Source organism: Bos taurus, chromosome 1 (genome assembly GCF_002263795.3).
Source record: "Bos taurus isolate L1 Dominette 01449 registration number 42190680 breed Hereford chromosome 1, ARS-UCD2.0, whole genome shotgun sequence".
Lineage (NCBI taxonomy): Eukaryota > Metazoa > Chordata > Mammalia > Artiodactyla > Bovidae > Bos > Bos taurus.
In genome coordinates, this window is record NC_037328.1 from 95800291 (window position 1) to 95824462 (window position 24172).

At 38.8% G+C, this 24172-nt stretch overlaps 1 protein-coding gene and 1 pseudogene across 11 annotated transcripts in view; both read left to right on the forward strand.

The window, feature by feature from the left end:
* PLD1 (phospholipase D1) overlaps window positions 1–24172 on the forward strand; it is a 276225-nt gene that overhangs the window by 112911 nt on the left and 139142 nt on the right. For 10 of the 11 annotated variants that reach the window (XR_009493069.1, XM_015472492.3, XM_005201681.5 and 7 more), the window contains 5 exons: window positions 1108–1260; window positions 4975–5124; window positions 5832–5915; window positions 14775–14856; window positions 23801–23911. Coding sequence is in view for 10 of the 11 variants with exons in the window: in XM_015472492.3 (XP_015327978.1) it covers window positions 1108–1260; window positions 4975–5124; window positions 5832–5915; window positions 14775–14856; window positions 23801–23911 (580 nt within the window). In the remaining variant the exon portion in view is untranslated. 11 annotated transcript variants of the gene reach the window in all.
* LOC132345700 (small ribosomal subunit protein eS6-like) lies at window positions 20228–23774 on the forward strand (annotated as a pseudogene).

Below are 24172 nucleotides of genomic sequence, written 5' to 3' on the forward strand. Positions count from 1 at the left end.
ATACCTGGACTACCTCTTCGGGCTCTGCTTGTTGGGCTCCTTCCTGGTTTTGCTCAGACAACACTTTTTTGAGAAATGCCACTAGCCCTTTCTCTTAGAACTGAGGACCCCTTCCTTACACACATCTCTTTTTGCTTTCCTCCTTTAACACCTATCCCATTCAGCCTAGCATTGTTATTGTGCCCCACCAGCCTAATAAGTTCCTTTGAAAACATGTCTGATTTATCTTCATGCCATTTCTACCTCTGCTCTAACTCCCAGTTTATCACTGTACTTTTCCATCATGAAGCTCTTAAATATATATTTGAATTGATTGCAGATATACTTTTGAGAGATCATGTTCCACTGAGCATCATTTATTAATGGTCCTTGCTGCTGCTGCTGCTGCTAAATCGATTCAGTCGTGTCCGACTCTTTGCGACCCCATAGATGGCAGCCCAGCAGGCTCCCCAGTCCCTGGGATTCTCCAGGCAAGAACACTGGAGTGGGTTGCCATTTCCTCCTCCAATGCATGAAAGTGAAAAGTGAAAGTGAAGTCACTCAGTCGTGTCTGACTCTTAGCGACCCCATGGACTGCAGCCTACCAGGCTCCTCCGTCCATGGGATTTTCCGGGCAAGAGTACTGGAGTGGGGTGCCATTGCCTTCTCCGATTAATGGTCCTTAAGCCACCAATAATTTGAAATGAACAATATGCAGAGTATTGGATGTTTATTAAATTTTTTTAAGGGGAATTTTTACTTACTCAGAGACTCAGTTGCCTCTTCTGTGATGGTTTATTTTGGCAAACATTAACCCACCCCATTTTCCAACAGCTTTGGTTCCTGCTGTCCATCCTGTGAGCACTGCCCACCCACATCAGGGACATTATTGAATTGTCTTGAATTGCTTGGTGCCAGTACTTCTCAGGGAAACATAATAGGAAGATTTTTGTTTGTTTTTCTGTTTCATAGTGTTTTCATGTTTTAAAAAATAGACCCCTGTGTAAAAGACAAAATTATGTTTACTGTCTGCTAGAATGCTTACTTCAAACTTGTCATAATAGCTTGTTCCCTTCGTTTCAATAATTCAGTACAACTTCAAAAATATGTGTTTTCTTCTTCTTACAGGTGGTTGATAGTAAAAGATTCCTTTTTACTGTATATGAAACCAGACAGTGGTGCTATTGCCTTCGTCCTGCTGGTGGATAAAGAATTCAGAGTTAAGGTGGGGAGGAAGGAGACAGAGACGAAGTATGGACTCCGAATTGATAATCTTTCAAGGTAGAATTTGGAAAGATTTTTTAAAGATTTCTCTAAAAACAGTTTTTCTCCCAACCTTAAGTGAAGAAGAAGGTAAAATAATTTAGGTGTTAGAAAATTATTATTTAGAACTCATCCTCAATTAAAAGTAATTAAACTACTTTTTTATATCTTTAGGATGCAGAGTATCCTATATGCAAGAGTCAGAATAAATGGTACCATGTATTGCTGTGTGCCTGTTTTAACAAAATATATGCCTGCTTTAACAAAATTGACTACCCATTAATACCAATTTACCAAACAGATAAGGAGTAATAGTTCTTGTTTTTAAAAAGTAGAATTTTACTTTATAAATGGATACCCTTTAATTAATAAAACATGTACACAGTGATCTGATTATAAAAATTCTGTTTACATACAGATTTTTAAAAAGATACCTTGAAGGATACTCAACTGTACATTTATTATAGATTTTATTAGTGAGTTTGTGAAAGGCTTTTCTTTTGAAAGGCTGTAGTTATACAATATATGTGTGTCTTTTTCTTTCTGATATATATATTTGTCTCTATAAAGTTCAGGGTCATGTATATGAATACATTTTTGTTGTTTAGTTGCTATGTTGTATCCAACTCTTTTGTGACACCATGGACTATAGCCCATCAGGCTCCTCTGTCTATGGAATTCTCCAGGCAAGAATACTGGAGTGGGTTGCCATTTCCTGCTCTAGGGGATCTTCCTGACCAAGGGATTGAACCCACATCTCCTCCTTGGCAGGCAGATTCTTTACCACTGAGCCACCTGGGAAGCCCATATGAATACATACACATATACAAAGGTCCATATAGTCAAAGCTATGGTTTTTCCAGTAGTCATGTATGGATGTGAGAATTGACCATCAAGAAGGCTGAGCACCGAAGAACTGATGTTTTTGAACTGTGGTGTTGGAGAAGACTCTTGAGACTCCCGTGGACTGCAAGGAGATCAAACCAGTCAGTCCTAAAGGAAACCAACCCTGAGCATTCATTGAAAGGACTGAGCTGAAACTGAAGCTCTAATACTTTGGCTACCTGATACGAAGAGCTGACTCTTTGGAAAAGACCCTGATGCTGGGAAAGATTGAAGGCAGGAGGAGAAGGGGACAACAGAGGATGAGATGGTTGGATGGCATCACCAATTCAATGGACATGAGTTTGAGCAAGCTCTGGGAGATCGTGAAGGACAGGGAAGCCTGGCATGCTACAGTCCATGGGGTCTCAGAGAATCAGACTTGACAGAGTGAGCTGAACAATGACAACAACATTTCTCTCTATACACACTGACTGACATCAAATATATATATGTATTTAATATAAATACGCTACTCGTACTAATATGTTTGCGTGTGTGTTTGTGTGTGTGTGTGAAAAATGCTGAACTTACCAATCTCAGACAATAGGAGGTTCAGGATGTTATTGGAAATATAATGATGCTGCCATTAAATCTTCCTCCTGGAAATTCTCTGGAAGTTCAGGGAACTAGAGTCCCACAAGCTACACAGAGCAGCCAAAAAAAAGGCCACCTCCCTCCTGGTACTACTTTCCTGTTTTCTGGAAGACCATAGAAATCAGACCACAGTTTTCACTGGTCGCTGTGACAGCTGCTTTACTGGCCATCTTATCTCCATTTCCTGTCATCACTCACTTGTGCACCCTTGCCAAATGAATCCATACAGACCCAGGTTTCATCTGCTCCCTCCCTGGTGTAAGTGGTCCCCCTCCTTGTATCAAAGAAGCCCAAATTCCTCCGTTTACAATCTGAGGCCTTTTATCTCTCTGCCTTCATTGGCAATCCCTCCCTAAAGCAGTCTTTCTGTTCTTTAGGGACGGTTCTCTTCACACCTCTCCTCACACATTTTTTAATTTCACCTTTCTTCTTTCTACCTCCATGTTTGGAATGGTTCTTTTTTTTCCCCCTTACGTCTGATTCACATCCTGTGATAAGACTTCTGTTTGTCCTTTATCTCTTCTTTTTCTCATAACTGGTTTTCAGAGGCATTTCAGCTCAGTTGGAGCAGTGCTTGCATGCTGGGTCAAGCCCAGGCATTTTCTGTGCCCTGGTGACCTCTCTGCAGAACCCCGTGTCTGCCTGCCGCGGCCAGTGGAGAATGCCTCACTCCTCCCAGCACCACCACGTCTCACCTCGCCTCTCCCTACACCCCAGACAAAAGCCAAGCATCAGTCTCTCACATATCGAGGGGACCAGTTTGGACATCCCTGATCTTTATAAATAATTATTTTAGGATCATTGCATTTCTCCCCAAAGCAAACTCTCCCTGCTCACTCACAGCACCGGTCCTTTATTGGGGCAAGTTTCTGCCTAAATGCCAGGGAGACTGCTGACTTCAATACCTTGTTTTCTCTGGGTTTTTGTTGTTGTTATTGTTGTTGTTGTTTTCCTTTTGGCAGTGGCTAGAGAAAATCCCATGGATGGAGGAGTCTGGTAGGCTGCAGTCCATGGGGTCGCTAGAGTCGGACACGACTGAGTGACTTCACTTTCACTTTTCACTTTCATGCTTTGGAGAAGGAAATGGCAACCCATTCCAGTGTTCTTGCCTGAAAAATCCCAGGGACGAGGAAGCCTGGTGGGCTTTCGTCTGTGGGGTTGCACAGAGTCGGACACGACTGAAGCGACTTAGCAGTAGCAGCAGCAGCAGAGACATACGCATTCCTATTTCACTGACCTGGGATAGAACCTGGAGTTCTGGCAGTGAGAGCATGGAGTCCTACCCACTGGATTGCCAGGGAGTTCCCACACCTTGTTTTCTCTGAACTTCAAATTTGGATAACTCACTTCCACCTCTTAGTGGTAGTCACCTCTTTTGGCATTTGTTATGTAATAACTTTTTGTAATCTCCCACTCTGAATTTTTTTTTCAGCACTGACAAATCTGTAACCATTTAGAATCATTTAGTCATTTGCAACAGAAAAATCCAGTGCAGTCTGGGTTACATCAGAAGTAATTAATCAAATATGTTAACCATGGCTGATTCCAGGGCTCTAGCTATGTCACTGAGGTGCATTTTCCTGGAGTTTCTCAATTCTGTCGCCTGGGATCTACTCCATCCTCAGGCTGGTCTCCTGGTGGTAGCAAGATGGCTGCCTCTTACACTCAAACCAAGTTTGGTGGAAGGGGAAGAGTCTCCTGCTGCATTTCTGAGCAAGTCCTTGATTATATTCTCACTTTTTGGGTGGAGTTGGCTTATGAATATCATCCTTGAACCAGTCTTTGGAATCAGGAGCTGAAGTATGCCATTTTGTTGGCTTTGGTAGACCCAGAGTGGGCACGGGATGATCAGGCTATTTCCAGAGGCTGAGGGAATGGACACCAGGTAGGCCAAAGGGAAATGTCCTTTACAGGAACCAACAATTTTCTAAGACTTGGATGTAGGACCTCACTTGATGCCTCTTCCATCTCCTCCTCACAGCTTGGCCCAGTTAGCTCCAGGCCTTTACACATGTTTGCATAAGTGAATGAGGAAATAAGTAACCTGAAAGTTTATTTTGCTACACTGAATATATTTTTAAATACTGACAAAACCATTTAAAAGTCTGTTTTTTTCATATCAGTAGGATGCTCTTTGTCTAAAATTTTCTTTGCTGCACTACCAAAACAAATGGGACATTTTAATTCTTAAATTGTTTAAAGAGATAGAGCATAAAGTGACCATTCTTTTCCACATTTTGCTTTTCTTTGAAGGACTCTGATTTTAAAATGCAACAGCTATAGACATGCTCGGTGGTGGGGAGGGGCTATAGAAGAATTCATCCAGAAGTATGGCCCCGACTTTCTCAGAGATCATCGATTTGGATCATATGCTGCTATCCAAGGGAACACTTTAGCCAAATGGTAAGTAAGATCTTTTTGCTCTAAGACTATGAAGATAGCCATAGCATTTAATATTACAGTGGTCTAAGTTCACCTGGAATCAATTTTTGAAGCTGTGAAAAAATATTATGTATTATACTTCACAAGAGCCTTTGTAGGACTACCTGAGCATAGAATATTTTTCCATTTTTTGTTTTTATGATTTTTTTAAAAATGAACTTTAGATAGCTAGCTTTAGATTGTGAAGTCTGATTTTAAAAGTTAACTTCATTTTCTTAATGATGCAAATGAAAAGCTTATTTAAGTCATTAGCCATAATTTAAGAAAGAGAAATTTACGTGGTAGGTATTTCTTTTAAATAAAATTTTGCTTAGCATGTTATTCTACCCATGGGTTAGAAACTGGTCTGCTTTCAGTCTCAGAAGAACAATAGTGTGTGAGTTCAGTAGGGTGGGAGAGTGCATCTGACCTCATACAATGATGAGAGCATTCAATTTGTTATTCTCTCAGCAGAAAAGAATCAGATTGCCTACTTCTGTCTACTTACTGTACTTCCTGCATAGCAAACAGAACATGGTATTTTCAGTTTTTGTTTCCAGTTATACAAAGTAAGCTGGTGGTTTTGTAGAGATTCTAGGCAGTGGCTTCCGTCTCCTGTTTTGCCATATGATAGACTTCTTTTTTTATCTTTTTTGTTAAAAAAATGAAACTGAAAACTTGTCTTTCAGGTATGTTAATGCCAAAGGATATTTTGAAGATGTGGCAAATGCAATGGAAGAGGCAAAAGAAGAAATATTTATCACAGACTGGTGGTTAGTATACGTCCCTGGGGAGTTTGGAGATCTCTGTGTTTAGGAATATACAACAGTGTTGTACTGTTCTAGAATCATACATTAAGAAAGACAGCAGTAGTCACAGATGTTTTGGTCAAAGTCCCAACTAATTAATTGTAGTAGCCTCCACTGAAAGGTCTTTTCAAAAAAACCTCACATCCATATAGATTGTTAAAATATTTAGTTTGAGCAATTTTGTTTTTGGTTTTCCCTTTGGAAGCAAATAACCAATATTTATTGTAGTAAAGATTATTTTGCAATGCAAATATAGGTGTAGAGATAATGGAAAATAGTCTTCCTTCGATATCTTCCATGATGTTGGTATGTCTGTCTTAGTACACTTCCTCTGAATTGTCCCTTTGAAACTGGACTATTTCCATTTACCTATTAGTATTAAAATATCCTTTGTAATGACTAAGCCTGGTTAGCTTTTCTAGAGATGCATCAGATTTCAACTTTCTAATCCCCTTTAAAATCATCCATGAGAGTTAAAATGCTAATTAAAGCCATTGCAAGTCTCTTGTATCTAAAATTCACTTAGCTCTTGGGAAATTTTACTCCTGGAGTAGGTGTAGGCCTTGTAGTATGACTTTAGTTCCAATAACCCATCTGCCTGGATGGTTAAAAACCCATTGCTGATGCTAACATTTCCTACAATGAAAATGAAAATGTCTAAAATATGTTTTCCTTCTAAGAACTTAGTTGCTTGAAATGCTCCTCCCACCCCCATTTTTCCCTATCCTATTTCTTTCCAAATGCTATCTTTATTGAACTATGAAAATAGCATCATAATTCATTTCCTCCTAATTCTAGGTTTGGGGGGGGGAAAGAAGAGTAATTAGGAATGTGAACTCATCTTTTTCTACTGTTTTGCCTCAGTGATGAGGAAATGTTTAAGTCTAGGGCATGCTTTCCCAACCTTGGCACTACTGACATGTGGAGCCAGATAATTCTTTATTGCGGGGGCTTGTTCTTTGTGTTGTGGGGTGTTTAGAACCATCAGCATCTCTGGCTTTTGTCCACTTGATGCCAGTAGCAAGGTCTCATTGAGATAACCAAAATATCTTCAGGCATCAAATGTCCCCTGCGGGGCACACTCCCTCTTGGTTGAGAACCATTGATCTAAAGTCAGCAGATAAGGCTTGTGATAATCAGCATGTCTGTGCTTCTGTTTATTCTCACGTTTATGGAGGAGCTTAATCTTGGTCCTTTTATTCTTGCCAAATTTTATCTCTTCAAGTCGGCTACCAGAAATAAAAGAAAGGTTCTTCCTTGTGAACTATTTCTTTGATTGAATACTTTCTACACACTTATGAGATTAAGTTCAAGCTTAATGTAGTAGGTATGTTCCTTTAAAAAGTATTTCTGAAAGTTTGACTAGGACATGAAAGAGACTGTAAATAGCGTTTCCACTGAGCCCGTATTATCATGTTTTACACAAACAAAGAATATATGTTTTGAAGGTTCTGAACACTGAAATATAGGCTCTCATTTAAACATCTAAAGAGATGGAATGTTGAATGTTTCTTCTGTCAGCAAAAAAAATAAATCAGCAGGTTATTTCTTTTTCGTGACTGTGCTAGGATAACATCTTATTACAACTCTCTCTTTGAAACAAAACCTTTGCAGAAACTTTCCTCAAAACAAGTGAAGGAAATTCTTGTTATACAATTATATTGCAAAAGTGAGCATTCAGAAACTTTATCACACCCTGATATATCTGGATCTGAGAGAATGAAAAGCATAGTGAGAAGATGCACATGCCCTTTAGAAGCTTCTAATCTAAATCAAGAGACATCATATACATGAGTGAAAACTGTGTTACTCTCTTTTTGAAACAATTAATATGCAAGCAAAGGCAGATTTGAGCAATCCCCGGGAGTTGGTGATGGAGAGGGAAGCCTGACATGCTGCAGTCCATGGGGTCACAAAGAGTTAGACACGACTGAGCCACTGAACTGAACTAAAAAGCAGATTTAATAAAATGAGAAACAACCTGGGACCTAGAAGTGCTTAGCTCTTTTGTTCATTAATTCATTTAACCACCCGTTCTTTCATTTATTAATTTATTCACTCATTCATTTCCGAGATACTTAATGAGCAGCCACTATGTGACAGGCACAGGTCCAGAATGATGAATGAAAAGCACCCCCTACCCTGGACAATACACAGTTAGGAAATTATGTGCAGGACAACAGATCAGGGCCAGCTCAGTGGTGAAGTCACTCAGTCGTGTCCGACTCTTTGCGACCCCATAGACTATAGCCTACCACGCTCCTCCATCTATGGGATTTTCCAGGCAAGAGTACTGGAGTGGGTTGCCATTTCCTTCTCCAGGGGATCTTCCTCACCTAGGAATTGAACCCGGGTTTCCAGCGTTGTAGGTAAAGCATCTGCCTACAAGGCGGGAGACCCAGGTTTGATCCCTGGGTGGGGGAAATTCCCTGGAGAAGGAAATGGCAACCCACTCCAGTACTCTTGCCTGGAAAATCCCATGGGAGGAGCCTGGTAGGCCCCAGTCCATGGGGTCGCATAGAGTCGGACACGACTGAACGACTTTACTTCTTCACTTCAGTGGTGAAGATCAGCATAGCAGAAGGCACAGGGTGAGGGTGGGGTGGGGGGAAGCACAGGGGAAGGGGCAGTGACTGAGCCTGCAGGAGCTGTGGAAGCTTCAGAGGAGAGGAGTCTGGCCTGAGTCCTGGCTGATGGAGCTGTCCAGATAAAGATAGGTGAATATTTTAGGCAGAGAAGTGGTAAGTTATATTAGAATTTTATTTAAATAATGCAATAAGAAAAGGTAGGAAAGAAGAGAAAGGAGAGTTGCAGCTTAAGTGGAAAAATAAAAGTGAAAGTCGCTCAGTCGTGTCCGACTCTTTGTGAACCCATGGACTACACAGTCCATGGAACCCTCCAGGCCAGAATACTGGAGTGGGTAGCCTTTCCCTTCTCCAAGCAATCTTCCCAACCCAGGGATCGAACCCAGGTCTCCCACAATCCAGGTGGATTCTTTACCTTCTGAGCCACAAGGGAAGCCCTAAGTGGAAGTTAGGGTTATTATTTTGTGCAACTTTTATTTCAGTAGTCAAAAGAAGACTGACTGATAGGCAGGTAGGTAGATAGACGGATGGACGAAAATACCAGAATGAATACATAATGTACTCATGTAGATTATGACCCCAAAAGTTCAAAAGCTTCTGACTTTCAACAGGGTTGGCAAACATTTTCTGTAAAGAGCCAGAAAGTAAATATTTCAGTTGTTTCAGGTCACATATAGTCTCTGATGCATATTCTTGTTTGTGCAAGTGTGTGTGTGTTTAATAAACCTTTAAAAATGTAACAGCTCATGGACCATACTAAAAGAGGCAATGGACCAAATTTGATTCATGGTGCATAATTTGATAACCCTTATCTTAAAAAGTAAATTCTAGTTATTGTATTATATCAATACAGAGCGACTTTCTCTAAGAAACTGTCAATCTGCTTTCTGAAGTGCATGTACTAACAATGTTTGAGAATTTCATCCCTGCTCATCATTGCAAGCACTTGCTGTTGTTAGTCTTTTTGTTGTTGTTGTTCAGTCACTAAGTCGTGTCTGGCTTTTTGCAGCACCATGGACTGCAGCACACCAGGCTTCCCCGTCCTTCACTGGCTCTCAGAGTTTGCTCAAACTCGCATCCACTGAGTTGATGATGCCCTCCAACCATCTCATCTTCTGTTGCCCCCTTCTCCTCCTGCCCTCAATTTTTCCCACCATCATTCTTTTTTAATGTTAGCCATTCCAAAGGGTATTCAGTAGTCTCTCATGATTTTAATTTGTATTAGCATGTCTTTTCATGGTAAGCATATTTTCCTGTGACTTTTGGACATTTGTTTAGCTTTTTTTGGAGGCACGTTCAAATCTTATTTTTCTTCTTTTTTTAATTCGATTGTCTTCCTATTACTGAATTACAGAAGATCTTTATACATTCTAGTTATAATTTACTCCAGTTCATTCTGGCCTCAGTATTTTCTGATGAAAAATTCATGGTCATTTTGATTTATTGTTCCCCTCTTAAATAATGCATTGTTTTTCTTCTGAGTGCTTTTAATATTTTCTTCCTGTCATTAGGTTTCAGCAATTTGATTATGGTGTTTGAGTTTATCCTGTTTGGAGTTCACTGAGTTTCTTGAATCTGTAGGTTTATGTCACTCATCAAATTTGAGAAATTTTCAGCCATCATTTCTTCAAATTTTTTCATGCATTTCCTATTTCTCCTCTTTTTCTGAGTCTCTGATGACACAAATCAGTATCTTTTTGTATTGTCCTATGGGTCTTTCAGGCTTTGTTAATTTTTTGAAAAATCTTTTGATACTCAAATTGGATAATTTCTCTTTATCTCTCTTTAAATTCATGGATTCTTTCCTTTGTCACCTCTGTTCTAGTGACCCTATTCACTGACAGTTTGATTACTGTAGTATTTTTCAGCTTGAAAATTTCTCTTTGGCTTTTATTTATATCTTTATTTCTTTGCTGAGACTTTTTGACTATCTATTCATTTTAAGAGTGTTCACGCTTGTTGAAATATTTTTTTTAATATCTAGCAAAGAATTATATTAAATAATATCAGCATATCATTTTGGAATTGGCATTTGTTGAATGGCTTTCCTGCAAGTTGAGATTTTTCTGATTTTTTTTTTTTTGGTATGCCAAGTACTTTTTAATGTATTCTGGAAGCTTTGAATATTATGAGTCTGGGTCTTGTTTAAATCTTACAGAAAATACTGGTATTTCTGTTTTAGCAGGAAAGTGGTCCATTAGGTCCATGCAGAATGTTCCAACTAGTCTTCTATCTGTGTGTCTTTAGTGACATCTTTCTTTTTAAAGTCTTTGCAGTGCTGTCCAGATCTGTCCCCCATGTTCTCCACCTAATGGCAAATTTGAGCAGTGATTTGTTTCTTATTTCAGTTCTCAAATTCTTCTATATAATATTTAGGATCAAATTTATGTGTGGGCAGCTTGGGAGTGAGCTAGAAGTTCATAAACAACTTTATATAGCGTTGCTTTTCTGAGCTCCTCTCTCTCCCCATGATCTGCCCACCACTTGTGGGTTGCCTCTTGCTTCCCTTTTCAGTCCTCTGGCTATTGATAGAAATGTGCCCTGCTCTGTTACAGTTTCTGCAATGACACTTTGTATCCAGAGCCAAGCAATGAATATTTGTATCCTCCTCTTGGAACCACATTTCTTCCATTGGAAGGGAAAATTCCACTTCCTCGGAGTTTTTGATGCCTGTGGGCCCTTCCCTGCCACTGCTAGCAGTGCCAGAAGATCCCACTCTTCCTTTCCTCAAGCCTGAACCAGAGGACTTCTGAGGCTCTCTCTGCCTGTGCCAATGCCCATTTCCAGTTCTCTTCCCAACTGAGAAATCAGAGGGAAAAGAACAGTGAAACCAGTACTCACTAGAAGATATGTCAAGAACAAATATGTCCTTCTTTCTCAATACTGAGTCTTCCAATTCATGAATACTGTATATCTCTCCATTTTTTTTTTATGATCTTAAATTTTTTCATCACGTTTTGTACTTTTCACATACTTGTACTTATCACCAAGTAATTCATGTTTTCTATGTTTTTGTAAATGGTATTTTTAAAAGTTCATGTTCCATTTATTTGCTGCCAGCATATGGAAAGACGGTTGATTTTTTAATACTGATCTTACCTACTGCTTGGTTCACTTACTAGTGCGAGTAACTGTTTTGTAGAGATGCCTTAGGATTTTTTCCCCATAGATGGACATGTGATGTGTGAATAATGAAAGTTTTCCTTTTTCCTTTATAATCTGTATGCCTTGTACTTCTTTTTCTCTTCCTTTCTTTCTTTTTCCTTATTGCCTTGGCTAGCATCATCAGCAAAATGTTGAATAGAAGTAGTGAGAATGGACATCTTTCTTGTTCTCAGTGTTAGATGAAAAGCTTTCAGTCTATTATTATATGCTTTAGGTAGATTTTTAAATAGGTGCCTTTTCTTTGAGGAAATTCCTTTCTACTTAAAATGTATTGAGAGTTTTTATTCTAAATGGGTATTGAATTTTGTCAAGACTTTTTTCTGCATATACTGATATAATCTTTCTGTTTTCTGTTAATGTGCTGAATTATATTGATTGATTTTAAACCAACCTTGCATTCTTAGGAATAAGAATGATCCTTTTTATAAGTTGTGAAGTTTTGGTAGAGATTTTTACCTCTGTGATCGTTAGGGATATTGTACTTAATATTTTCTTTTCTTAGACTTTCTTTGATTGGTTTTCATATTAGGATAATGCTAGCCTCATTATATGAGTAAGTACATGTTTTCCCTGCCTTTGTTTCCTGAGTGAATCTTGGTAGGATTGGTACTGTTTCTTCCCACAAAAATAATCAACTCCCCTTTTCTTTTTTAATCTAGCCAGTTTGTTGGTTTTATTAATCTTTCAAAGAATTAGATTTTCGTTTTATTGAGTTTATTGTTTTTCTGTTTTATGTTGCATTAAGGTCTATTCTTATCTATTATTCCCATTCTTCTTACTTTTTCTTTAATTTATTCTTTTTTCTATTTTCTTAAGATGAAAGTTCTGATGATTTATTTTAAACATTTTCTTTCTCATATGAGCATTTAAAACTATAAAATCTTCTAAGAAGAGCCTTTGCTTAGAAGTACTTTTTAACATCTCTGAATTTGGAATGCATCTCACACTCATTACCATCTGACAGCTGTCATCATTTTTTCTTTCTTACTGGTACACACAGTAATATGCATCTTACATTCACTGTTGTCTGAAACCCAATAAAATGTAGTATTCCACAGTTCTTTTGAATTTTGCTTAGCTAATAATTACTTAGTTAAGATCCTGACATAATGATGCTTGTGAGTCCTAGCTGTCCTGTACTTGCCATCGTTTATGCTTTGTTTATAGCATGACTATCATTTTTCATAGCATGACTGCTTTTATCTTTTCATACATTATGCTCAAAATCGAGGTTTCCTTGAGAGCCTGCCTAAGATCCGCCAAAGTATCTAGTAGAATCCTCTGCATACAGGGTACACAGTGATTGGAGATTTTAAAAAAAGATGATAAAGACTTAATTGCAGAGTATAGACCTGAAAATGGCCCCCACACTGAAGCCCTCTGAGCCCATAATTAATGTGTACATTGAAAATTGCAAGTACATATATGTTGTTGGGTATGTCCTACTTTCAGTGAACTAGCAGTGCCCAATGACACACTTTTCTATTTAAAACAGATTCGTTTTTAATTCATCTTAGATCTTTTCCTGTCAGTTGCTGTATTTTTGGTTCAAGTTGTTTCCTATTTTGAACTAAATATGTAAATATTTATACTGTATACACCCCTCTATTGTCTGTTTTCTTATTTATCTTATCCAGTACAAGTTTCTTTTAGATACTTTTTCTCTGGATTTTTATTTTCCTTAACTGAATTTAGTAGAGTGTAAAATTATTTCTTTTAATCTCCTTAGCTCCTTAAAGCCCCGTGGTTTTCCCATGCTTCGAAGAGCCCCTGGCAAGGCGCTATTTCACCCTAGTGTTCTGTAAGACTTTGATCCTTACACAGTTTTCCCTGCTCCTCCAGGTCTAGCATTTCAGCAGATGAAAGTTTATTGCTTTTTTGTTTGTTTTTCCCATTACAGAGGAGTTACACTACTTACCAGTTTAAGTCAGGCAATGACTTTGAACCTAACCCCGAGGGAAAAAGTGACTCTCCTGCACTGTGCTGCCCATGGCACTACTATGAAGAACCCAGGGGTCCATTCTCACAGTGGGAAGAGCTTACCTATCAGCAAGCCTGCCTTCTTCCCTGCTCAGAAAGCCCAGCTTCCCATGGACACTGCTCCTTGGTACAGGAAGTCAGTGTTCGTGTTTATCAATTAGAACACTTTTGGCCTGGATTGCTAGAATACTCAACTGAAAGTAACTTAAACAATTAGGATTTATTTCTCTCATTGAATGAGAATTCTAAAGTTAGACAGTACTAGGGACTTCCCTGGTGGTCCAGTAGTTAGGACTTTGCCTTCCAAAATGCAGGGGGTGTGGGTTCTATGTCTGGTCAGGAAGCTGAGATCCCACATGCCTCATGGCCAAAATCCAAAACATAAAACAGAAGCGATATGGTAACAAATTCAATAAAGACTTTAATAATGGTCCACATCAAAAAAAAAAAAAATCATTAAAATTAGGCAGTACTAGAGTTGGTGGAGTTCTCCAGTGATGTTAGGGTTGTGGCTTTGCCCTTAGAATTTCAGCGTGGCTGCAACTGTCTAAGCATCACGCCCCCATACAGCATCCATCCCAGAGCCACTTTCCCTGGGGTTTTGTGTGTGTGCCCCTGTATCTCACCTCTCATCAGAGGAAGAACTTTTCTATTTACCTCCTCATACATCTCATTGTCTGTGCACTTCCTCATATATCTCATTGTGCAGGATTGTGTTATTTTATAAACTGGAGCTGAACACAAGCCTGAGGAAGCAATTATTCAGAATATTCACATTCAGTCAAGGGAGGTAGGCCCTGATACCAAGGAAGGAAAGGGTGGACAATGGTTGTTGGGCAGACAGTCAATAGTATCTGCAAGTGTGTGTATGTATCATATGTGAGTAACAGAGAAATCGAGACTGCCTGTTTTTTTGGATAAAGGTTGTTGTTCCAGTATGAAGTTGTACGTGGACTCATAGAGAACTTTGGGTGACTTGCCATGGTGGAGGATGATAATGGCATTTGGGCTAAAATTGCCGTTGCTTCCTATGACACAATTAGAACTTAATATTTTGTTGTAGTTTCTTGAAATCTTGGTTTTGTGATTTCAGGTTGAGTCCAGAAATCTTCCTGAAACGTCCGGTGGTTGAAGGAAATCGTTGGAGGTTGGACTGCATTCTTAAGCGAAAAGCAGTATGTACTTTACTAACATGCTGATATAATTTTTTTAATGTTTATTGCCTCTGAAATGCCTTTTTTTAAAGCCCTTCATATACACTTATAACATTTTTATTTAGAATTTGACAAAAAATAGAATACTTACTATTTTCAAGTTTATTTTGTTATTTTTTTTTCCCATTACTGTTGAAACATAGCTATTTTCACCTAATTCACAGCATGAATTATACTAGCAGCTCTATTCTTTTTGTTTCATAATCAGTTATGGGCAGTTAATTTTATAAGCAAAAATTGTAATGACATTTCATCGTTGAATAATAAATGATAAAATGAAGCATAGCATTTTATTTTTTTCATTATTTGTCATTTGAGGAAAAGACAAAGTCATCTGAGAATAATTTCAGTCAGATGGGGTCAAGCTGATGTTGAAGAATATCAAAGGAATGTCATAAAAACCCACTGGTTCCAGTTTGGAAACAGTTTATGGTAAATTGACGCTATAAATTCTGGGAGAGCATTGAATGTGCTCTTTTTGTTTTAAAAAGTAAATAACTGAAGCAGTGTAGGCTCACCAATGACTACTTTGCATTCATATTTCTAATGAATTTTTGGGCTTCCCCAGTGGCTCAGCAATAAAGAATCTGCCTACAATGCATGAGACTTGGGTTCAACCTCTGGGTTGGAAAGATCCCCTGGAGAAGGAAATGGCAGCCTGCTCCCATATTTTTTGCCTGGGAAATTCTATGGACAGAGGAACCTTGTAGGCTACAGTCCATGGGGTCATGAAAGACTTGGACACGAGTTAGTGACTAAAACAACAGAAAACAATAGCAATTAATCTCTTTATGTGGTTGACCCTCAAGTTAAATTAAGTTGAATTAGGATAGATCTAAATTTGTTATTAATCATGTCCAAATTAGGGAGTGCTAGCCTTTTTGGAGAAGGCAATGGCACCTCACTCCAGTACTCTTGCCTGGAAAATCCCATGGACAGAGGAGCCTGGTAGGCTCTAGTCCATGGCATCGCTAAGAGTCGGGCACAACTGAGCGACTTCACTTTCACTTTTCACTTTCATGCATTGGAGGAGGAAATGGCAACCCACTCCAGCGTTCTTGCCTGGAGAATCCCAGGGACAGAGGAGCCTAGTGGGCTGCCGTCTATGGGGTCTCACAGAGTCAGATATGACTGAAGCGACTTAGCAGCAGCAGCAGCCTTTTTATTGGGCTTCCCTGATGGCTCAGTGGTTAAAGAATTCGCCTACCTATACAGGAGACATGGGTTCAATCCCTGGGTCAGGAAGATCCCCTGGAGAAGGAAATGGCAACCTACTCCAGTATTCTTGCCTGGAGAATCTCTTGGACAGAGGAGCCTGGCGGGCTACAGTCCATGGGGTCACAAAGAGTCAGACTTGACCAGCAGCAAAGCCTTTTTACTATTATTTCAAACTGTCTTAATTTTTTAAATTCTATAATTAAACATTCAAGCAGAATTTGCAGATCCTAAGTTATTGAAGTCACCACTTTCTATTTCTCACAGCCACCACTCATTTCTTTTTTCCCATCCTCTACATTCCCGTACCCCTTTCCCCACTCACCTTTCCCTCTTCTTTCAATGTCTTTTCCCCATGCATTTAGTTTAGGATATCCAGGGGTAGGTATAAGCACTCCTCACTGCTGATGTTAAAGGCAAAAGAAGTTGATTTTCTTTATTTCCGACACATGTTCTGCCAAAGCATCATTTTCTAGGCTAGTCTGTCTGTTATCTCAATAGACTTCCATTCACAAAATTGGAAATTCTAGTCTCACATGTATTCTTTGCATATTCATTAAATAATCCAGCATACAGATACTGAGTGTATCCTCTGCATCTGGTCCTATGCTAATAACTAAGGATGTCATATGTGTGACTAGGACCCCATCCCTGCCCCTGGGAGGGCTTGCTGAAGGACTCGCATCTTGGGCTCAGTCCTAGCCTTACCAAACATCTTTCTACATATTGAATGGGCTATAATTTTCTCCATGGTTCTCTCTGTGAAACAGCACCTTTCCCATTTCTCCTCCAGAAATAAACTCCAGAAATTCCAGTCTAATACATTTTCCCAGCTTTGCCCTTCCAGTCATCAATCATACCAGTAAATCTTTTCTTCACATGCTTATCAAATGCTTTACTCTTTTAGGTTTCAACTGACATGTTTCTGTTGAATGCCTCCTACGTTAGGGCACTGGCTAATCATATGGGCATGTACAAAAATGAAAGACACGATTCTTGACCTGAAGGAGCTTAAAGATCTATATAGAAGTCAGCTGGGTACAGAGACAGTGCCAAGATTCAAAGCAGGAGGGAGAGCACTGGGTAGGTCTGGTGTGCAAGCCCCTCACAGCATGAGGGGTTTAGAGCATTTAAGATGGGCCGAACATTTTAACAGAAGAGATTTCTAGGTATAGGAACGGTGATGAGGAAACATTCTGGAGGCAGGAATTCTAAGTCCTTGTCAATCACAGTGAGGTGACAAGGTTGATGACATACGAGTGTTAGCGTATGTAGGATGGGGCATCAAGCTGAAAAAGCAGCTTGGATGGGGAGGCTTTGGAACCAAGCCAGTGGTTTGAACTTCATTGAAAAACAGTGGGGAACTATTGTTGGGGGGTGTGATGGACAAAGGGTGATCTGATCAAAATGGTGTGTTGGTAGGGTGGATGTGGTAGAGGAAGGAAGTGAGAAGAACCCGGTGTCAGAGAGCTACATTTTAGATCATGTGACTATGAGGCACCTGCAGGACACCTAAGTATACTCCAGAAAGCTAGTAATTTTTTCCAGAGTGAGGTTCAGGAGGAAGATCCTGCAAGTCTGGTCCTCCACTCCATGTTGGCTGGTGGGTGTTTGTTTACTCTGCTCAGCGTACCTGTCCAGGTCCCTTCTCTACCACTGTCATGATTTCTCTTTGCTTTTATGGCCCATGAACCCTGTGAGGTATCAGGTGAATACCATGGCCAAATAAATATTACTGACTGATAATGGTGCTTTGTTTCAATTTTATCTGCTTTTTTGAAACTTGTAATTTTTAAATTACATGTAATGATTTTTTAAATCTCCTAAGGAAAGAGTAATACTATTAAATATTAATTTCTCAGTGGTACATTTAATAGAATTTCTCTTCCCTAATCCAGCTACACCATATTATTAAATTTTTAACACTCAGATCATTCCAAATTGACATTTCATATGCTCATAAACACTGCTTTACATACATAATTTAGTTTCTGAAAGCCACTAGCTTCACAGAGTACTGGGTTGAAATAGCATTTATTCTTGCATTAATGGATCCAGAGGTCCATAAGGTTGAATGAAATGAATTCTTTTTTTCCTTCTATCTGATTGTGCAGCTCTTTGGGGAGAAATTTAGCATCTCTACCTTATAGCCAACAATAGGCAAACATCTCTTTTAATGGTTGTTTCTGAGGGGAAAAATACAGTATTTTGTTTCTCTGGTAGTAACCAAGTTGATATTTTCCTGTTTCTTTGGTCTTCTGTTATGCCCTGTCATCATTTAAAATAATCTAAACCGATGTTGAGAGACAGACTGTTCACAACTCAAAGCAGCATCCCAGGGTTTGTACAGTTCTGAATTTATTGTACTAAGAGGTAAGATAAATTGCATCATGCTTATGGTAACTGCATCCCTGTATCCAGTTTGTATATTTTAACCATAGAAATACGTGATATTTCTGATGAGAACTGTACCAGAAGATTCTTCAAGTGCAGCAATCTGGAGAACTATAGAACCTTAGTTCTCAGCGGGGATTTTGTCATCAAGTTAGTTTCTTTCTGTCCTGGACCACAGAGCACATTCTAAAGTTGAAATCAGGGACCAAACGCAGGGAAGGATGTCCAGGTTCATCAAATGAGATGAATAATCACATCACTGAACAGAAAAATCAAAGAGAATCTTATCAAAATAGTGGGCTAGAAGGGTGAAATAGGGAAGGAGGGAAGGGATCTTTAACTTTAAGGACTGTGCTTTAAACAAAATTGTCTTGGAAAGAAAAAAAAAAGGCTTATGAGCACTTGTGCTGTTACCTACCAGTGCTGCTTGCATTTCAGTGGTGAGGATATGATTCCTTTTTATCCTTTACTTTTCATTTTCTTAAAATATTACAAACCGTCCATCCCTGCCGTGCTGCTCCCCAGGGAAGTCCTTGACAGGTGATAAAATTAGTGATTATTCTGGGGGATGTGTTAGCTAAGCTGTCTTTAGGCAGTGAACCAACTTTACTATATTTAGAAAATATTTTGACCACTGTGCTTTGAACAATCAGAGAAAAAGCTGGCTCAGAAACAAAGTCGCTTGATTTCAACTATAAACATTTTTTATTTTTCATTTTCTTCATATGCATTTGTATGTGTAAAGCACCTAAAAGTTCATACTGTTTATAGTATGTTATCTGTTCTACTTGATTAAAAATGAATTAGAAAAGAGGATAGAATTTTATCTTTCTAAAGTCAGGTGTCATAAAGTTTACTGTGTGGAATCCTTGGGTTAGCTGACTTCAGCAAAGATGAGAAATATAATATAGAAATGTAAGAAACACAGTCAAGTCCAGGGCCATCTGTTTTCCCACTTACCCTATTAACACTTTTCTTCTGAGCAAAGGGTAATTTCCCCTAGAGTCACTAAAAGGCTTTGGTAAAACATCAGATTCTTCAAAAGTGTTTTTTTTTAATTACAGAATTAACATCAGTCCTTTTGTTTCTGATTTGGCTTCCACTGTGTGCAAATATTCCCATATTTTGTATTAGTCTGCACTATTGCTGCTGCTGCTGCTTAGTCGCTTCAGTCGTGTCCAACTCTGTGCGACCCCATAGACGGCAGCCCACCAAGCTTCCCCGTCCCTGGGATTCTCCAGGCAAGAACACTGGAGTGGCTTGTCACCTCCCTCTCCAACGCATGAAAGTAAAAAGTGAAAGTAAAGTCTCTCAGTCCTGTCTGACTCTTAGCAACCCCATGGACTGCAGCCTACCAGGCTCCTCCTTCCATGGGATTTTCCAGGCAAGAGTACTGGAGTGGGCTGCCATTGCCTTCTCCAGTCTGCACTATTAGGACCCAACAAATGCCTTCATTCCCAGGGGATATATTTTGCTTTGCCCTTTATAGTTGAGAGTTTATGATAATTTGTAATGCCTTGACCAAAAGAAGAGGAATTTATTTCCTTATTATCACAAGAATATTGTCACTAATCAACTGTTTATTGTAGGTGTGGTGTAAGTAAACAACTGTAAACCAAACTACGTAAAAATGAACTTTTTATATTTAATTACTTCCTTATTAGTCATTTCTATTTAAGCTAAGATGACTTAAAAGCCTGTATCCTCTTTTTCGTGGCGCTTTGGAGGCTGTCGGCCGCTTCAGAATGAAGCTGAACATCTCTTTCCCGGCCACTGGCTGCCAGAAGCTCATTGAAGTGGACGATGAACGAAAACTTCATAACCTTCTACGAGAAGCGTATGGCCACAGAAGTTGCTGCTGACGCTCTGGGTGAAGAATGGAAGGGTCATGTGGTCCGAATCAGTGGCGGGAACGATAAGCAGGGTTTCCCCATGAAGCAGGGTGTCTTGACCCATGGCCGAGTTCGCCTGCTACTGAGTAAGGGGCATTCCTGTTACAGACCAAGGAGGAATGGAGAGAGCGCAAATCTGTACGGGGTTGCATTGTGGATGCCAATCTGAGTGTTCTCAATTTGGTCATCGTGCAAAAAGGGGAGAAGGATATTCCTGGACTCACTGATACTACAGTGCCTTGTCGCCTGGGTCCCGAAAGAGCTAGCAGAATCCGCAAACTTTTCAATCTCTCTAAAGAAGATGATGTCCGCCAATATGTTGTGCGAAACTCCCTAAACAAAGACGGTAAGAAACCTAGGACTAAAGCACCCAAGATTCAGCGTCTCATGACTCCATGAGTTCTGCAACACAAACGCCGGCGTATTGCTCTGAAGAAACAGCGTACTAAGAAAAATAAAGACGAGGCTGCAGAATATGCTAAACTTTTGGCCAAGAGAATGAAGGAGGCCAAAGAAAAACGGCAGGAACAGATTGCCAAGAGACGGAGGCTGTCCTCTCTGAGAGCTTCTACTTCTAATTCTGAGTCCAGTCAAAAATGAGATGTTCTAAGAGTAACAAATATATAAGATCAGACATCAAAAAACAAACAAAAAAGTCTGTATCCTATTTCCTATAGGTTAATTTATTTCAATGAGAAAAGACACAATAAAGAAGAAAATGTCAGGTATTAGTAGATGGAAGATAATATCAATACTATAATCCATTAGTGCCAGCATCTCTATTATTTAAAAAATCCATTCGTTATGCAGATAAATGGAAAATTATAAGATTCACTCCAGTTCCTAATTTGCAACTACTGTCCTTCATGAGTAATAATCTCATAAGCCTAAGAAGTAAAATTTCATCCATTTTAAAATAAATGAACCATGATGAGAGATGTCGGCTGTAATGTTCTTTAATTTAGGTTGAAATTGGGGGTTTTAAACTTTATATTTCATCGGTCAGTGGGAGGCTATTTTTTAAACTGTTATTCATTGCTGAATCCTAAAATATTTAAATAGAAAAGTAAATCTGAAGAGTAGAAGAGAAAAATAAAATAATGTTCTAGTTTTCATTTAGAGCATTCACTGACCAGATCATTGGAAATTAATCTGTTCACTTCCTGCCTTGAATGAAATAATCCTTTCACTTCCTTATTTCTTTACTCAAGTCTGTACTTTCATACTTGATTACAATAATAGTTTCATAATGTAATAAATGATAAGCAAGTTCCAAAAGCTAGTTGTTAACCAGAGAAATAAAATGACATATGTATTTTAATCCTGTTTTTTTCAGAGCAAGAATGGGTCTTCTGCTAGTACTCAGATTTCCTTAATGCAGTCCAGAATGTAAATCAGGTGTATCCCTTCAGAAATATGACACTTTTCAGATATTACTAACACCAAGTAAGACAAAGTTAGTATCTTGAAGTGATGTGTTATTCTAAAGGATTTTAGGGGCTAAAATATGCTCCTTAGTATTGGCAGAGCAACACTAGGGAATTGTAAACATGTTTTGTTTACTCCAAGGTTTTATATCTTGCAGACTAAAAATGTTAACTCTTATGTTTTTTTCACATTTTTGTAACATTGCAAAAATGTCCAGTTGTTACAAATTTGATGTGTTCAATCCAGTAAGTCTTCTTAAATTTGTGACTCGAATGTCCATTATTAACAATGCCTAATTACCATGGATTAAGAATTGATGCTTTTGAACTGTGGTGCTGGAGAAGACTCTTGCTAGTCCCTTGGACTACAAGGAGATCCAACCAGTCCATCCTAAAGGAGACCAGTGCTGGGTGTTCATTGAAAGGACTGATGCTGAGACTGAAACTCCAGTACTTTGGCCACCTCATGCGAAGAGTTGACTCACTGGAAAAGACCCTGATGCTGGGAGGGATTGGGGGCAGGAGGAGAAGGGGACGACAGAGGATCAGATGGCTGGATGGCATCACTGACTTGATGCACATGAGTTTAGATGAACTCCGGGAGTTGGTGATGGACAGGGAGGCCTGGCATGCTGCGGTTCATGGGGTCGCAAAGAGTCAGACACAACTGAGCAACTGAAATGAACTGAACTGAACTGAACTGATATTTAAACTATAACAAAATTATTACTTATCACTATAGTTTATTAGATACACCGGCATCTCTAATAGTCTAGAAAAGATTATGGAAAACTTCTTGCCTTTAAATCTGTAGGATATTAAATATCTATGTGTAGCTACAGTATCCTGTATATGGTTTCAGAAATCCAGAATGGTTTCAGAGCTGCTGGGTATATAAAATGCAAATTCTGTGTTGCAAACTACACAGCAATACTGAGGATGCAAACCTAAAAAGTAAAAAAATGATCTAAGAAATGAGGATAAACAATATAGAGTTTCCTGGAGGAGCTGTATGTTAATGGGGGAATCATATAAGAGGACAAGGAGAGGGGAGAACATTCACGTGTCAAGCAAAATTAACCATAAGCTAAGACCTTGTCACTACCCAGAACTAAGAGAGAAAAACAATGGTACTTTTCTATACTACCAGCTGTTGGACATTCTTTCTGATGGTTAATATTAATGATAACTATTATTTGTATAGCATATTAAAGTTTGTGAGTAACTTTTGATTCAGTATGACCTTCACAATGGCTTTGTCTATTTTTCTTTAGGTCCAAGGTCTAGGGACAGATCAATGTTAATTTGTGGGCTGCTGCTAAAACTCAGGGGTTTTTGATTGTTAGAGAAGCTGACTTCTGAAGAAGTCATTTCAGTGGTGAAATAGGCCTTAATGATTTAATTATGGGTGAAGAGTGTGAACCAACACATTCATTTGTGAAGACTGAGAAATGTTTTTCCACTGACATAATTTTTAGTAAAGAAAAAATCTATGAAAATATCCCCCAAAACATTTAAGGCATGTTTAGCAGATTTTATCATCAGAGTTTTAAAACACACTGTTATTTCAACTCATTGTGGTATGATAAAAACAAAAAGAAGACCCTAATTCTGTAACAATGAATCAGATCAAAACTTTCCTCTAATGTCAAGTGTTTGGAGGTGTTCAAAGGTGTAACACTATCAGACATTTTTAGTATTTAAAGTTGCAGTTTCAACATTCTGGTTGTAATTAGTCAAATATTGACTCAGTATGCATAGAATGGAAAGGAGGTAGCTTTTTATTTTTTATATTTGTGTCTTAATCTACACATACATTTCAGCTCCTTCTGTGGCAGTTTTCATTAAATATTGTATTATACTTGTTTATAGAAGAAATTTTTAGAAAATACAATGCCCAGAAAGGAAGAAGAAAAAGAAAATCATATCATACTTCCAGAAATTCTTATTTTTCCCTGTGTTTTTTTCTTGTGACAGCAACAGGGGGTAAGAATCTTCATTATGCTCTACAAAGAGGTGGAACTTGCCCTTGGGATCAATAGTGAATACAGCAAGAGGACTCTGATGCGTCTACACCCCAACATAAAGGTATTTGGGTCATCTTGCGTAAAAAATGTTTCTTCCTTATTATTCTACAGTTTTCAGATATGTTTTGCTTTGAGCAGTGGCCATCTTTGGGATTCCCTCATGTATTTTGAGTAAATAGTACTATGAACTTTATGGGCTTCCCAGGTGGCGTTAGTGGTAAAGAATCCACCTGCCAATGCAGGAGATGCAAGAGACATGGGTTCAATCCCTGGGTCAGGAAGATCTCCTCGAGTAGGAAATGTCAACCCACTCCATTATTCT